General features: G+C 31.3%; 1 protein-coding gene across 2 annotated transcripts in view; it reads left to right on the forward strand.

Moving 5' to 3' along the window:
* The first annotated feature begins 7,684 nt into the window (after nucleotides 1-7,684).
* Nucleotides 7,685-15,964, forward strand: part of LOC136976052 (telomere length regulation protein TEL2 homolog) — a 39,445-nt gene continuing 31,165 nt past the window's right edge. For both annotated transcript variants that reach the window (XM_067271236.1, XM_067271237.1), the window contains exons 1-3: nucleotides 7,685-8,030; nucleotides 12,114-12,314; nucleotides 13,934-14,088. In XM_067271236.1, the coding sequence (XP_067127337.1) occupies nucleotides 7,735-8,030; nucleotides 12,114-12,314; nucleotides 13,934-14,088 (652 nt within the window). In that variant the 5' untranslated portion in view covers nucleotides 7,685-7,734. The remainder of the gene's footprint in view (nucleotides 8,031-12,113; nucleotides 12,315-13,933; nucleotides 14,089-15,964) is intronic.

Consider the following 15,964-nt stretch of genomic DNA (forward strand, 5'->3'; position numbering starts at 1 on the left):
TTGGCCTAGGAAAACTAGTTTGGCGTAAAATCGGGTTTTGCCGGTAACATGTGTATTGTATAAAAATATGTACATAAAAACATTTCTGTTATTTTTTTCAGTATTTCTAATAATCGCTTCATAACTTTAAGTTTCCACCAAATTTCTCCACTCTATGTCACAATCTTCTGTAGTTAAATTATATTGTTGTGACTCCAATATCCCTTGTATTTTTATCCACAATTTTTTTTATTTCTCCATTTTCCAAACTGCTCCTCAGTTGTCAGTCTCTGTGAAATCAGTAATTTAATTATGACATCTGTCCATACATCTGTAAAATTGGAAATAAAAAATGCCTCAAGAATAGCTACACTAAATTATTTCTGATTTTATGGCATACTCATTTGCTGGAAGGCGATGCTAACTCATATGCTTATTTCTTTTCTTCGTAGAATTATTTTGATCCTTCTTTCTTGTTAATGTAATTCATGTAAACATTATTCGAAAAAATTTTTTACCTGTATCATTTTCTATACTAGATCTACCTTCAATAAGTTGGATTTCTTCAATATTTACGTTATTAGGCAAATCTAAAGACGGCCAAATATCGATTCCAATCAAATATTTAATTAATGAATTCATTGAGATATTAAGCTTTTTTTTCCAGAGGCGAACTATTCCAACACTGACCAAATTATCCAGCATAATCGTGCAATCACGTTTAATCATATATATACCTTATATATGATTAAACGCTTTATATGTTACGGGTTGGCTGTTGTTGATTATTTGTATCTGTCCGCTTTCAATAATCTGTCCGCTATTACATCGTCCATGGTATGAATGAATCGATAATTTCTGTACAAAAAATTTACTTTCATGGAAGCCGCCATGTTAGTTTGTTGAATACTCAACGGTCTTTCAGGTCGTTCAGACCGTTAAACTTAGGGTTTCTCAAACGGGATCCCGGGATCTCGGCTGTTTTTATAACCCGGGAACTTCTTCTCATTCCGGGAAATCTCGCAAATTTCTTAAAAGTTTACTTTTTTCTTATTTTATGTTAAAGTTGAGGGCATTTTGCAAATAGAAAGTATAGTTAACTCACAAACTGTCAGAATTCATTTGTATTTATTAATTTTAAAGTTTCTTATTAGTTTTTTTAAAATTTTTCCTTGTTATGGCATGTCACAGATTGTCAATAATCAATATGTAGCCTATTTGTGACAGGACTCTGAAAATTCTTTACTCGTCAGAACCTGTAATATATGGAATAATTGTGCTTATGCTGTCTTAAGACTCTTTAATGAACCAAAGATTAAAAAAAATAAAGATCTTTTAGTATGGTACTTTATTGTTTTGCAAAATACATAATCAGTGTATATGTTGATATATTAATAAGTAGTTTAATACTACTCTGTTTAATATATTTGTATATCTGTGCATATATATTTAAAATCAAAATGTTCTGTCACCGCCGAAACCGTAACAAACCTTTTACAAAGACTCAACTGTAACTGAACAAGTTGTTTTCGAAAATATTATGTTTCGATAGATTTGATTTTAATTTATTAATTAATATTGATTATGTTTTTAATTATAGTTTGTTTTGATTTCGATTTCGGTGTAAAAGCCATAGTTTTAATTATTAGTTTGTTTGTTCACTATACACTCCTAGGCCATTCGACCAATTGCTACTAAACTCGGTAATTACATTCAAATACTTGTAAATTAGGCCATGTCGTACATCCGACCCCAAAATATCAATTGCATTTTTATAAGTCAATTACAATTTACAGTCGAGTTTTTGATTTACACGTACAGCCATCTAATGGCAAAAAATGTTAACAAAATAATTAACTAACTATAATTCTTATAAAAAATATATATTATATTCACTGAATTACTGCGACAATGATATAGCGCGAAATAGATACGCCATTACTGCGACAGATAGCGCACAGCACATGCCTGCCGGTGTGGAGTGTAGTAGTGTTTTGCCCCTGTATATAATACTTTACCTTTAACAACAGATACGTGCCGAACATATATTTAATACCTTTCAGGGAAAAATATTTGAATTGAAATAACATGACTACCGGTCGCTCTCATATAGTTAATCGTAGCCTACTACCACTAAAGTTTTCGCTTCTCTCGTCTTTCATCTATCTAACTCCATTCTCGAAATTTAGGAAAGATAGGCGAATAGACGAACAGAGGGAATATATAAATTTAGTTTTCTCAAATTGCATCCCAAGAAAAAGAATCCGAGTGCATTCTAGACTTAGTGCATTGTACTTTTGTGGTAAAAGCAGAAAACAGCGACGGATAGCATGACAAGAAAATGCGCCGGTGCCTATTTTGGCCCATTACTCGATATAACCTACACGGAATATTGTGTAGTCGACTCAGATGGAAAGACCAAAAACAGCGGAAAGCTATCAACAAAACGAAATTTATCGGACTAAAAATGGCGTCCGACTAAGAGCGCTTCAAAGTCACGTTTGCTGGGAAATACGATGGTGAAAGAGATGAACTGATCAGCACGTTACCATGCTCAACTCGAACTGCGATGCAACCGTCGCAACGTAGTGGCAGGCTCGTCACCGAGTGACTTTTCCTATCACAATATCAATTGTATTCGTCGTTAAGTTTTTGCCAACAAGTGTGTTTATATTACACCACATATTTTCCCGGTTGAATCTTTATGCTTATTTCTCGCGTTTACGATTAAAACTGTAAATTTGGTGAATATATTAATGAAAATACATTGATTAAGACGCTAAACAGTGTTGTTACTTTTATTATAACGAATATTGCGTTTAGTTATCGTAAACATTCTGATAGATTTTACAAGTTAAACTACTCCAATAATAAAGCTTAAAATTTTTCAACTTTTAATTTGAGTTTCTGCAGCAAGTAATTTAATATTTTCTTTTAGATTAATAAAACATTATGAAAGCGAATCTTAAGAATTCTTTGATATTGAACTAAATTTTATAAACAGAAAACTATATTAAATTTTATTAGTAACGTGACGTCATTGGCCGACGACAACAATTGTGCAATAATGTGCTTTTTAGGTTATTGTTAACGAATCAACAATTCAAATTCCATTGTTCTTTGTTTGAATGAAGACGCCATTGTCGTATTCCCCGTATTTTGGAAGAAATAACGCAAGAAAAAGCCGCGAAATTGCAGAACGATGCAGGGAAGAGGAAACGGTGTTTTAGTATAAGAAACAGAACATTTAAACAAAGAACAATGGACTTTTAATTGTTTATTCGTTTGTGTGTGATATGTGTTTAGGAATATATATATTAAGTAAATGTAAATATTTAAATATAAAGTATTACTATATAATTGCTGATTAAATTAGAATTAGAAATAAAAATTGGAATCAATTAGAGTTAAATATCAATATTTTATATTATATGAGGGTCATTCAAATGAAATTCGACCGATGGATATATCAAAGCGTGGAATGTGTCTATTTAAAATGTAGGTGGAAACACTGTAGGCTCACGCTGCAGTGTCATGTGACGCTGCTGTCACGTGAACTTATGAACAAGCTGCGTTCGTTTAACAGATCAGACAGTTACTCCGCCCAATTTTTAAGCATGGATGCGTCAACAATTCAGCCGATGGAGTTTACCGCCTGTAAAACCACCATAAATGCTGCTCGGTACGTGGAAACTTTAAATACTGTGCGAACTTTCATCAAGTCCAAGCCGTCTGGTCTGCTTTCGCAAGGGTCGTCGTCCTTCGTCACAACGTCCGTTCTCCGTCACAACGTCCGTCCTCACACCGCGCGCACCGTACAGGAATCCTTTGTGAAATTGAAGTAGGAAACACTCCAGTATCCTGCATACTTGTCTCTGTGATTTCCATGTTTTTGAGGAGCTTAAGAAGCACCTGAAAGGACACATACGTTTTAATTGGACGCCGAGGTGGAAGACACAGTTTGGGAATGGTGCAGACATCAACCCACTGAGAAAGAAATCCAACGACTGGAGTCACAGTGCGACAAGCACCTTACTCATGAGAGGGATTGCTTTTAATGTACTGTACTGCAATTACACGCAGCAATTTCTGGACATCCATTTACTCATACAGGAAGTACAGGAGTGTATAAACAGCGACGTAGACTACCTGAGGAGTTTCACAGTATAGGAAGAGATAGAATGGAATGTATAGTTCAAGAGCTGTTACAAATACATTGGTTGGGTTTCATTTGAATGACCCTCGTATATACAATTAAATTATTTCACATTTAATTAATATAATATACATATTCTATTTATTAATATTTAGTTCCGTGTGCTACAAAATAATGATAATTTTCTAATATACATTTTCAATTATGTGTTTTAATATACAATATATTTTGAATTATTTTATTCGTTGCTATTTTTATTTCGAATAGACAAATCTGGGTTGAAATATTTGACTTAAAAATTGGGTGTTTTGTCATCGATTTTAGGTTACCGAATTAATGGAATAGCAACGAATGTCCAGTTTTATTCCCCGATTGTTATTCTGTCGAGCAATCGGGGTTAGTTTCTGGAGAACAAAAAACTACCACAAAATGGGTGTCGCCTTGACGTGGCTTTGTGGCTTAACGTGTGAAAATGTTATCGAAGTTCTCAAGATAATGCTTTCCACGGACTAAGTACACCCGACAGAAATTTCACAAGTATTTTCATGCAGGTTTTGTGATGCGATGTTTTGTCACTTTCTTAAAAATCACACAGCATTAAATGTGTTGACTCTATCGCTTTATATAGGTAAAAATAGACACAAGCTAAAATTAATATAAAATATACTGCACTAATAGGAGAAGAAAACAGTAATATATCGATATGTCCTATAAAAAGTTTGACGTTCGGATGGAATTCTTAATGTATTATTAATGTATTACACGAAGGTCAGGAGAATTTTCATCGTTTTTGTTTCTTTGCACCATATTTAAATATTTTAAATATGGTGCAAAAGTAGGCGTTCATTTGTATAATACGGATATTTGGTGTTCCTCGTTATTATTATTTTTTTAATTATTTGTTTGGTGTTTTTATTTCTGATTTAATTTGTGCATAAAATAAATGTTTTGTTTCACTTGTGTTCTCCGTAATAACAACTATAGACCTCTGCATTTATATGAAAAATTCAATAATTTGGGATAAACATTTCCGAAAAGTTTATATAATTTAATATTATATCTTAGTTATATCATGAAGAAAGTGAAATATGCAACATCAGTTCATGAAGTACAAGAAAAATGTAAAGGGTTATGTTTGCAAACAATATATAAAAATGTACTTGGCTTTAAAGTATACTTAAATATAAACAATAGAAGAATATAACAATAACTCTGATGGTATATTTTTCGGGCGAAAAAGACTAAATTCAATTGTTTTTTGTTTTCGTTTTTGGTTGAGTTTAAATATTTTTAAATTAAGTATTTCCCGAAAATTTCTTGAATCTTCTGGTGTGTAAATGTTTAAAATATCATAAACAAAAAATGAAAAAAAAAACAAGGATGAAATTGTTACGGCTTGAAGGCCACACTCAACAACGGTACATGCTGGTAGCTCCGTACCTCAAGATTATTTGTCAATTTTATTATATCTTCTCTTCATTATATTACAGTAAGATAATCGGTGTGTATTACACCAATAACAATTATAAATATGTACAAAGTATCCAGAATTGAATGTGCCGATTGAATTATGAAACTATATGGAATGACCAGATTGTCACCAAAGTTAGTAGATTTCTTATGAATGGGTTCCAATAAACTTTTACTTTCAAAGTTTTCCCACGAGGAAAATATGTCGCCGAGCAAGATGATAGTGTTTGAAAAGTTCAGACGAATAGTTTTTTTAAGTCATTGAAGCAGAAGTGCGATTCGTTATAATTCTTAATCCATTCTTATTCCAATCTGGATCAAGGATGAATATGCGAAAGGCGCACTATTAGTGTTCATAGGGTTCTTAGATAAAAATTTTCAATAACGTGGAAAATAATTTTTAAAAAAAAATTCAAATAGTGTTAAATTTATTCGTCCTACACGTAATATTTATTAATCTTAACCATGCCCAGTTGCTTCAATAACTGCATTATGCCGGGTGTACAAATTGGGCAAGGATACAAACGAGTATGAAGTATGCAAGTATGAAGTTTTTCTTCGTAAACCTAATTATTAAAGACAAACAAACTGCCGAATTACAGGATATAAGCTCGATTTCGCTATTAAAGCAGCCGCAGCCGAGGAAGACAAATCAAGAATACTAGAAAGCAAAAGAAGTACTATAGTCTCAAAAACGAACTAGAAATCTTCCAGGCTACAGGTGAAAAAACACAACATCTGTCTTCTCTTAAATGCATTAAACACGATTCCAATTACATCAATTGAATCGGAAGGAGCATTCTCAGTAGCTGGACTTTTCATTACTAAAATAAGAATCAGATTGAGTGATCGGAGTATTAACCATTTTTGCTTTTTAAAATCTTAGTATAAAAATTTACAATAATAATTTGTATTATGTTTTATTTAAATATTGAAAATTACCTTCTAACTTAGAAGTTTGATCTAAGTTCATTTTATTCTTTAAATTTTTAACTCAATTCAGAGCATTTTGTTGTTGTATGCAGTTCCCAGCAAACTTTAATAAATTTTTTCTATTTGTGAAAATTTCTACGTAATTCAAAGGTAATTTTTAATATATATCTTACGCAGCATTATTAATATGATTTTGGCAGTTGCAGAACGTATTAAATTACTTTAAAAAATGAAAAATAATTATATCATTTGATTTCAAGATATTTTGTATATCTTAAAAATAATTAATTCTATCCCTGGATTTCCCGGGATGCCGAGAAACAGTTCACTTTTATCCCGGAATCCCTGGACAAGCAAAAGACCGGAAAATGAGAAACCCTAGTTGAGCTCAACGGTGAAACAGCGCTGACGTCACTAGTCTCAATGGTCTATTTAGAAACGTCGTTTTCTCACCGTGGACTCAACCGTTGAATATTAAAACGTACGGATAGTTGTATGAAGTTAATATCGGTTACATGGTGGCCGGATGGCCGAGCGGTCAAGGTGGCAGCCTACCGCTCTGTGGGACCCGGGATCGAATCCGAAGGGGTCGAAAAATCCCCAGGAATTTTTCGGGGGGTGGTCCGTTCGGATATGTCGGGCCCCGTCCCTCACCACCCGATCGCCCCATTGTGGGCTTGGCCGAACCCATAATGGGCCTACTAAAAGAGGCCCTCTTAGTGCCACAGGGCGAAAAGAGTTAAAAAAAAATATCGGTTACATTCTGCATTGGATAAATTATATAATCAAGAGTTAAATTAATTAATTATTGCTAAATTGGAAAGCTGTATAAACCATGAATTTAAAAACTAATAGCATTTGAAACTATTCTTATATTTTCAAAAATATTGTGGCAACTTTCAATTCATTATAATAGTGATCGTCTGCTAAGTCGAATTTATTTTTACATATTTTATATAATATAATCGCAAATTAAATTTACATTTTTATCAATAGTATTTAAATATTATATATAAGAATTATTATGATCAAAAATAACGTTTGAAAATTATTCTGTATTCCATAGATAAATATAATATGAAACGTGTTGGCTGGCAACCTTTAAAATATGGCGATCGTCTACAAAGTTTAAGTTATTTTTTATCCTTTGTGTAAATTTAATTACAAAGTTAATTAATTAATTATAGACATAAAAAATGGAAAGCTATTTAAGCGTTGAATCTAAAAAACTCATTTACGAGGTGTTGCATGCCGTAAAATCCGATTACGATGATGATTTCAAATGGCGATCTGCAGGGAGACTTCGCGATCATCTGGTAAAAGAGGGAAGTTTGAAATATTCTTGTACTCTTCCGTTGCAGGATATATTATGCGCTTTATTGACACTACCTTCACGTTTGGGTTGGCAGAAGAAATTGCTTAATGACTTTTTTCTGAACGGAAATCATTGCGACAGTTTCCTAGTATTAGTTCGTCAATTAAACGAGAAATCGTATGTTTAATTTCATAATATTTTAATATGAATTTATATAAATATGGTATAAAGTTTCATTTCTACATTTGATCTACAATTATTTTTTGGATGTATTGATCATATAACTTTATTTTAAAGGCTGGGTTATTGTACAATTATATGTAGACATTTTAACAGTATCTCTGGACCTAAGTAGAAAGGCGAATTAGGATCCCTCTTCTGTATACTCATTGGCTGCATTCGGCTGAGTCAACAGTTGTAACTGAGCAAAGGTGTTTCAATTGGTAACTGTTACTTAGGTCAAAGTATACCTAGGAGGTGCTGTGCTATGGTCATGCTTCCGACTGTTAGTGCTCCTGACTGACCTCCCGGAGGAGAGCTACTGGCAGGCTGCCGTGTGCTAAATGTCACTAGTTATTGAACAAAAGAAAAAAAAGGAAACATCTACTAAAAAATGTAGTTAATCTAACAACCTAACAGAAGCGCTGCCATTGGGGTTACCTAGATATACTTTAACCCGTAGTTACATCTGCTGAACAATGAATGATATATGTGTTGGAATAGGAAGCAGCCATCATTAGTCAGTGTCGGGTAGCAATGTGTAGCTTAAGTGAAAGACACTACTGAATGTGACGTCAAAACATCAAACATGTTTTGAAACGCTGGCATGTTTTAACACAGCCAATAACTAACTACTCATAACTAAACTAGGCCAGTTTGTGGCTGTTGTATAGATTACTCCTGGTGGAATTTTGGGACTTCGAGTATATATCTGAACTGAGGGGACTGAGACAAGTTCAACGGTACTCTGTTTTTGGACCAGAGATGAAAAATAACAAAGTTATCATATTTACGATTTTTTGCCTTTCACAATGCATTCTATGCCATTTTAGAGTTTTCCATGGTAATGTATTTAATCCAACCATGCAACCTTGTAACCTTGAATATCGATTGAGCTGAAATAAAAGGTTTTCTATTAGCCTAACTAGGGACGGTCACCTCCCGGAAGGGTAGATTAGGTTTTTTGGACAAGCAGTGCATAGTACTAGCCAATCGTGTGCGGTAACGAGTGTGTCGGCAGCTGAGGGGCCTTAGGCCCCAAGGTCGAGGAGTGCAAGGGCGTGCGAAAAGAACTTACTCCAAATGCACACGATTAGTGTGCCCGTGGATCAACATCTGCCTCTGTTGAAGGTGAATGTACAATCTGTTTTCTTGGCCTTTTACATGGGCAGTTTTCTTTGCCAATGTGTCTTTAGAATATATGGCTGGCTTGCCGGACTGCCTGTTAAACACGCAATAGGTGTAGCAGAGAGAGCGACGCAATTCCCGATTGCGATGTAAGTTGAATCAGAAAGTGCCACCTAGTGAAAAACTCTAAAATGGTGTAGAATGCATTGTGAAAGGCAAGAAATCCTAAATATGATAACTTTGTTATTTTTAGTCTCCGGTTTAAAAGTAGGGTACCATTGAACTCATCTTGGTCTCCTCAGTTCAGATATATACTCAAAGTCCTGAAATTCCACCGGGAGTAATCTATACACATCCCAGCTTGCAAATTCCACACTTTCATGTGTCCCTAGTATGTCATAATTACCAGTTAACAAATATTTCATAATTCTGAATATTTAAAAATATATATATAGCTAAATGACTGTATTTTTGTTTTTACTGCTCCCAGTTTGCATTGCATTAATAATAGTTAATTCCTAATGTAATATAGTGTAGTTGTGCTTAATTTAGCTATTGTTAGTTGTTGGCTACGTTATAAACAGCCATTATGTTTGTCAAAATATTGATCTAACCAAAAGTAGTTTACTGAATAATCTTTTTGTTTAATATTAACATTATTTAAATCTATAATTATAATATTTCCAAAATTCAACACCAATGTTCTTCCCAAGCCAGTTTTAGCTGATTGAATAGTATTTTTTAAATTTAATTTTTTTCTTTAAAGACAATTGGACTATGGACTATTATGCTATTGAGTGTTATAAGATGAGTATTTTGTTGTCATCAATGGGTTTGAAGGGAAATTTTCAGTAGCAGACATCTAATATTGCTGGTTGACTATATAAATTATCTTGTGGAGAGTAACACTAATTTCATCTTTTTAAAATCAACTGATGTACTGCTTTGGATACTATTTTTTAATAGATGTTTTATTCAGTTTTGAATATTTCTGTTTGTTTAAATATTGTTCAATATAACTCTAAGTTATGTAGATATGAATTCTTTGGTATCAAAGGATTTGTACATGCAGTGGTTCTGCAGAGGGAGATCAAGGAGAAGAAACATTGGAAAGTGGAATTAGTTAGATTCTTTTATTGCGGGTAAGGGGAAATATAGAGAGAGACAAATATATATTTGTCTCTCTCTTATATTCTCTATATATTCTCTCTATATTTTCCCTTACCCTCAATAAGAATCTAATATCCCCTAATATATATATAGTTATATGATAAGTGTATTTAATAGTTACTGGAGCTGATCTGGTTTGGATCTATAATGAAACATGCTACTATATAAGCTAGACTTTTGGTTATTTAGTTTGGCAATGAAATGTTGTATAAATTTTTTATTAGAAAACTTTTATGAAAGATGACAACAGGAATCTCTGAAAATATATTTAATATTTTGATGAAGTTTTTAGAATTTTCACAATTATAAATTATAGATTTTTCTCTTTTGCTACTTTCCATTCTTTAACAAATAATGCATCTTAATTTAATCCCATTGCTGAAAGCTTTTTTAAAAATAAAATAAACTAAATATGCATACAGTATTAAAATTTGGAGCTATAGTGATATTTGTGAAACTGTGCCAGTTGTTGTTTTGGTAATTCAGACACAAATCATTCATTGTATTCATTCAGATACTTGGCAAATTTCATTTATTTATTTATTTTTAAATAAATAAATATTAAAGATGAAATTTGCCAAGTGTCTGAATGAATACAATGAATGATTTGTGTCTGAATTACTAAGAAAATTGTAGCTATAGCTTAGATACTGAAAAGCAAGCACAGTACAACCTTAGTAATCTGGTCATTTGCTAGTTTGACATTTCCAGTAATTCAATACTAGTTGATTTTCAGGTATTAGCAGCACTGTTATCAAGTTGTAGACAAGTTTTCCACTATTCCAGTTTTCACTAAATTTGAACACTTTTCCTCTAAGCATGGCATGATATTAAAGATTTTTAGGTTCACCATCTTAGGCTGCTCTAAAAGGTATAGTATCTTACTAAACAATACTGTATAAATAAAAAAATGGTTCCCAAAATTTTTCCACCAAAAATATTGTACTAAATTTTCTGTGGTTATTTCAATTTTTCACTAAATTTACTGAGAATCTACCAACTTGGCCACATGATTGCTGGTGACAACCATACACTCAGATGTTTTGATCAGTAGTTCAACTTGTGTTTTGCTACATCATTGACTGTTGGCTCACCAATGTTAAATTTGTTTATGTACTCAACTGTTTTCATGATGTTAATTATATTCATATTTTTGTGTTTAAATTGTTAATTTTTCAAAATGTGTAAACTTCCAATAATTTGGCAGTCTTCTTAATCTAACATCATTCTGGTCTCATATGTCAGATTACCAAGATTATACTGTAATGAATATGATTTATGCAAAATTTCAAAATTCTTTACTTTAAAAATGATATCTTTTTGATCACTTCGTAACTTATTGGGCTGCAATTTTCAGATTGCAGACCTATATATTCCCACTGTTGTCCACCTATCTGTCCTTCATTAATTGCAAGAATGGAGTTAGACAGATGAAAATTGAGACCAGATATGGAAAGCTTAGGCTCAGAGGCCCCATTTAACTATATACAAACTTTTGGTTTGTACTAGAAGTTGTGATTTTTTTTAAATTAAAAGATTATTGAAAATTGCAGCCCAGCATTGTGATGATGTTACAATAATATACACTTGATTTTCATTTATAAAATGTATATTTTGTTGGTAAAAATTCATCAATATTTTTGCCAAGTTAATTTATCATATATTTACAAACTTTTTAAATTTTGTTTATTATAAATTAGAAAGTAGTGCCTGGTATGATTTTTATTTTATTATTTTGTTTAGCTTAAATGAAGCACAAGTTGTTGATCTTCTGGAAAAATTTATTATACATTCCAACATGAAAGATATGATTTTAGAGCAATGCATTATTCAAGAATACAAGAAAAATATAGTTCATTTGTATTTTCATAAATGGGATGAAATAATTTCTTTTCTCGTCACCCTGCCTGAAAGAATGACAAAAAGATTTAAAATTAATATAAGGTAAGAATTATTTTTGAAAATTTTTTAAATTTTAAATATAATATATACAGTAAAAACTCTATATTACAGATCCTAATATAAGTGACCTAGCATTATTACAGATGGCTGATGTCAATTTGGCCAAAAGTATAGGAAAATTATAAGAAAACTTACCCCACTATGAACTACATTTCAGGTCCTGCAAACCACTGTTCTTCCATTATTATGTACTTTTTGGTCACCATTTTATTTTGTCATAGTCGTTGTTTTATTTAATTTTTACAAAAAATAATATAATGTTTATTTTTAACCATTTTTTCAGTCTAAATGTTTATATTATGCTTAGTTTTGTTTTATTTTCTGATTGACTAATTTTGTTCAGTTTTGGTTTTGTTTTCTCTACAAACGATGAGTTATTATAGCCCACCAGTGGTCAAGCAGATAAAACCAATGAACACTGATAGTTGGTCATGGGTTTGTGCATCATCAAAGGGCTAGCCACATGGCATTTTCTGGGTGTTTTTTATGTTTCTAACACCTAAATAGAGATCAGTTTTCCATAAAAGTCCTTCTGGGAGGCATTTCCCTCAGCAGATTGTCCACATATCACATTGCTGTAACAAATCAAACTAAATCTTGTATTTGTTTGTAAAGCAAGGCCATGGACCATAAAAAATAATGAAAAATTTTAGATTTAACACAAAAAATAGATATAATTCACCAGATTGAAAATGGAAAATCTCAAAGTCTCTGATTGGTAAAGAAAGTCTATGAATAAGCAGACAATTTCAAACATTTTGAAAGCAAGAAAAAATCTACAATAGGTTTTTCTTAAAATAATTCTTAAAAATATTTTAAAAAGAAAAAAAGAATAAAAGTATTGTTTTTACAAGTTTAATAAAAATTTGACTTTTAGATCCTAATATATATATATAGTTATGTGATAAGTGTATTTAATAGTTACTGGAGCTGATCTGGTTTGGATCTATAATGAAACATGCTACTATATAAGCTAGACTTTTGATTATTTAGTTTGGCAATGAAATGTTGTATAAATTTTTTATTAGAAAACTTTTATGAAAGATGACAACAGGAATCTCTGAAAATATATTTAATATTTTGATGAAGATTTTAGAATTTTCACAATTATAAATTATAGATTGTTAGTTCAGTTGTATAAAACTCATTTCAGTTGTATAAAACTTTACAACTGAAATTTTGTCCACTACATAATTAATGTTTGACCACAATATCAATATACAGTAATGGACAAGTTGCTATTACTATATACAGTAGAATCTCATTATATCAGTGGTAATAAGTCTGCTGAAATTAGATAAAAATACATTGATTTGGCATCAGAACCTGGAGAAAGCATCTGCAAACTGCAGATATTTTCTCTACATTTGTTATAGAGATCCATTTTGATAGAGATTCTGCTGTATAGTAATAGATTTTTGATATAACGAACAAATCCATAATAACAAGTAATCACAATAAAACAGATACAGTATTTGTTATAATGAACCTATTTCTTCAGTCCTGTGGTGGTCTGTTATATTGAGCTTTTACTGTGTGTATGTGTGTATATGTATATGTATATATATATTCTCATAATGATATTGTATTATTAATTTTAGGAAGAACTTTCAAGTTGATACATATATAAGTCATCTCATTACATCTTTTGTTTTTGTTTTACATCAGCTTCATAAAAGATTGACTGAAGAGAAAGATGTAAATTTAGAATTTCTTAGTAAACTTTTAGGAAAACTTTGTATTTTAGGTTATGCAAGTAAGTTTTTTATTTTAATTTTTTACTTAGATTTGATGTATTATTTTCTAATTCAGATAATGAGGTAGAATTGGTTTTTGATTCATAAGTTTGAATATTATAAAGAAATATTTTATAACAGTTTAAAGTTAACAGAATATTATTAATAGTTTATGATGTATGTAAAATGTATTATATAATTTTATAAATTTACAAGCAAATTTCATTTATATTATTTTAATTGTGAAAATACAGTAAGAACCCTAATTATCTGAGTTCAAATTAACTATGGTTCTGCATTATTAGAGGCAAACCTTTAAGTGAATATACCAATTTGCTTATAATTCTTAAAAGTTCAAGAGTAAAGTAAGTTGTAATACATAATTTATGCACTTTGTACATAAATACTGTATTAGGACTTACTTTACTCTTGAACTTTTAAAAATTATAGGCAAATTCCTCACCACTTGGCTACTCCAAGCCAAACTCACAATCATTATGAAAAATAGACCCACAGGACAGAAAGAACAAAACAAAATAGTGGTTGATGCTGAGATAACTGGAGAACATTGAGGCAAAGATGGAAGGTGCTGGTATAAAACGGATACAACAAATCCCTTTTTAACATCATTTTTACTTTTCCAGCTGTTATATTTAACAGAGGGAAAGTATGGCAATTGGTCAAAAAATGACCCCCAAGATTTTTAATTTTTGGACTCAGGAGATCTTAAAACATCAGGAAATGCAAAAAAATTTCAGGGTTTTTCCATATGTAGTGATGATACTGTGTGGGGGGCATAATTTTGTTCACCCTGTTTAAAGCTTTATAACGCCTGTGCTTTTTGTCAAAAATTTCTGAAATTTTGCAGGGAGGTTTGTGTATTAGGGGATTGATTCTATTAAATTTTGGTGGTTTTGATTGAAAGGTTGAGGGAGTGGAGAGATAAAGGTGGTTGTGTGTATCTCCAGTTAGGGTCAGATTTAATAATGATTTTACTTATTAGCACTTACAATTTTTCATAAAGCCCATCCTTACTCTCAAAATGAAGCTTTTTACCATTTTATAATATTTAAAAATATAAAAAGTTTTTTTAAAATAAAATATGATAACAGATGGTGCCACCACATGTTGCTGGATTTTTTTTATAATGTTGATCAGGAAAGATACAAGTACATTTGTAATCATTTACAATTATTGTTGTTGAATTTTTTTTATAAACTGTAAAATTGATTGTATTAGATGGGAAACATATGCTGAAGATTATAAACATAATCCTATAAGAATATTATCAATCAAATTTTTTCTTGAAATCTGATGAATATAATTTGCATACATACTTTTGCCTTTTTTCAAATAATGTGAACCTACACTCATATTAACAACATATTTGACATTAAATAATGTCAAAGTAAACAAAAGTGCCCTGTTTGCAATCTCCTTTTTAAATTTATTTAGCTCTCTCTATAGTTCATTGGATTTGCCAGTTGTTTCTTTTTCAACTGAATGGTGATAGGAGATCCTTACAATTTTCATTTTTGAAAATATTTATTCTTTATTAATCTCTAGTTGTGAGGATTTACCTTCCTCCTCATACCACTCATTACCAGAATAACAGCCATTACTCACTGATTCCCATAATTTGGTAAAAATTATCGTACTTGTTTCATCAATCTTTCTTAAATATGATATGTATAGCTCACATTTATTTCAATCTTTCATAGTTAAGATGAGGAGTTTTCAGTCTTTACTGAAAACTCCTCACCTCAACTTACTGAAAACTCCTCAAATATTTAAAAGTTTGATGTTTTTATGACCAGAAATATGCTTTAGGAAATTAATTCTTGTTTATCATTTAGCCTATTGTAAATTTAGTTTTATTATACCTCATATCACAAT

The sequence above is a fragment of the Centruroides vittatus genome, unplaced genomic scaffold (genome assembly GCF_030686945.1).
Source record: "Centruroides vittatus isolate TY-2023 unplaced genomic scaffold, ASM3068694v2 contig_393, whole genome shotgun sequence".
Lineage (NCBI taxonomy): Eukaryota > Metazoa > Arthropoda > Arachnida > Scorpiones > Buthidae > Centruroides > Centruroides vittatus.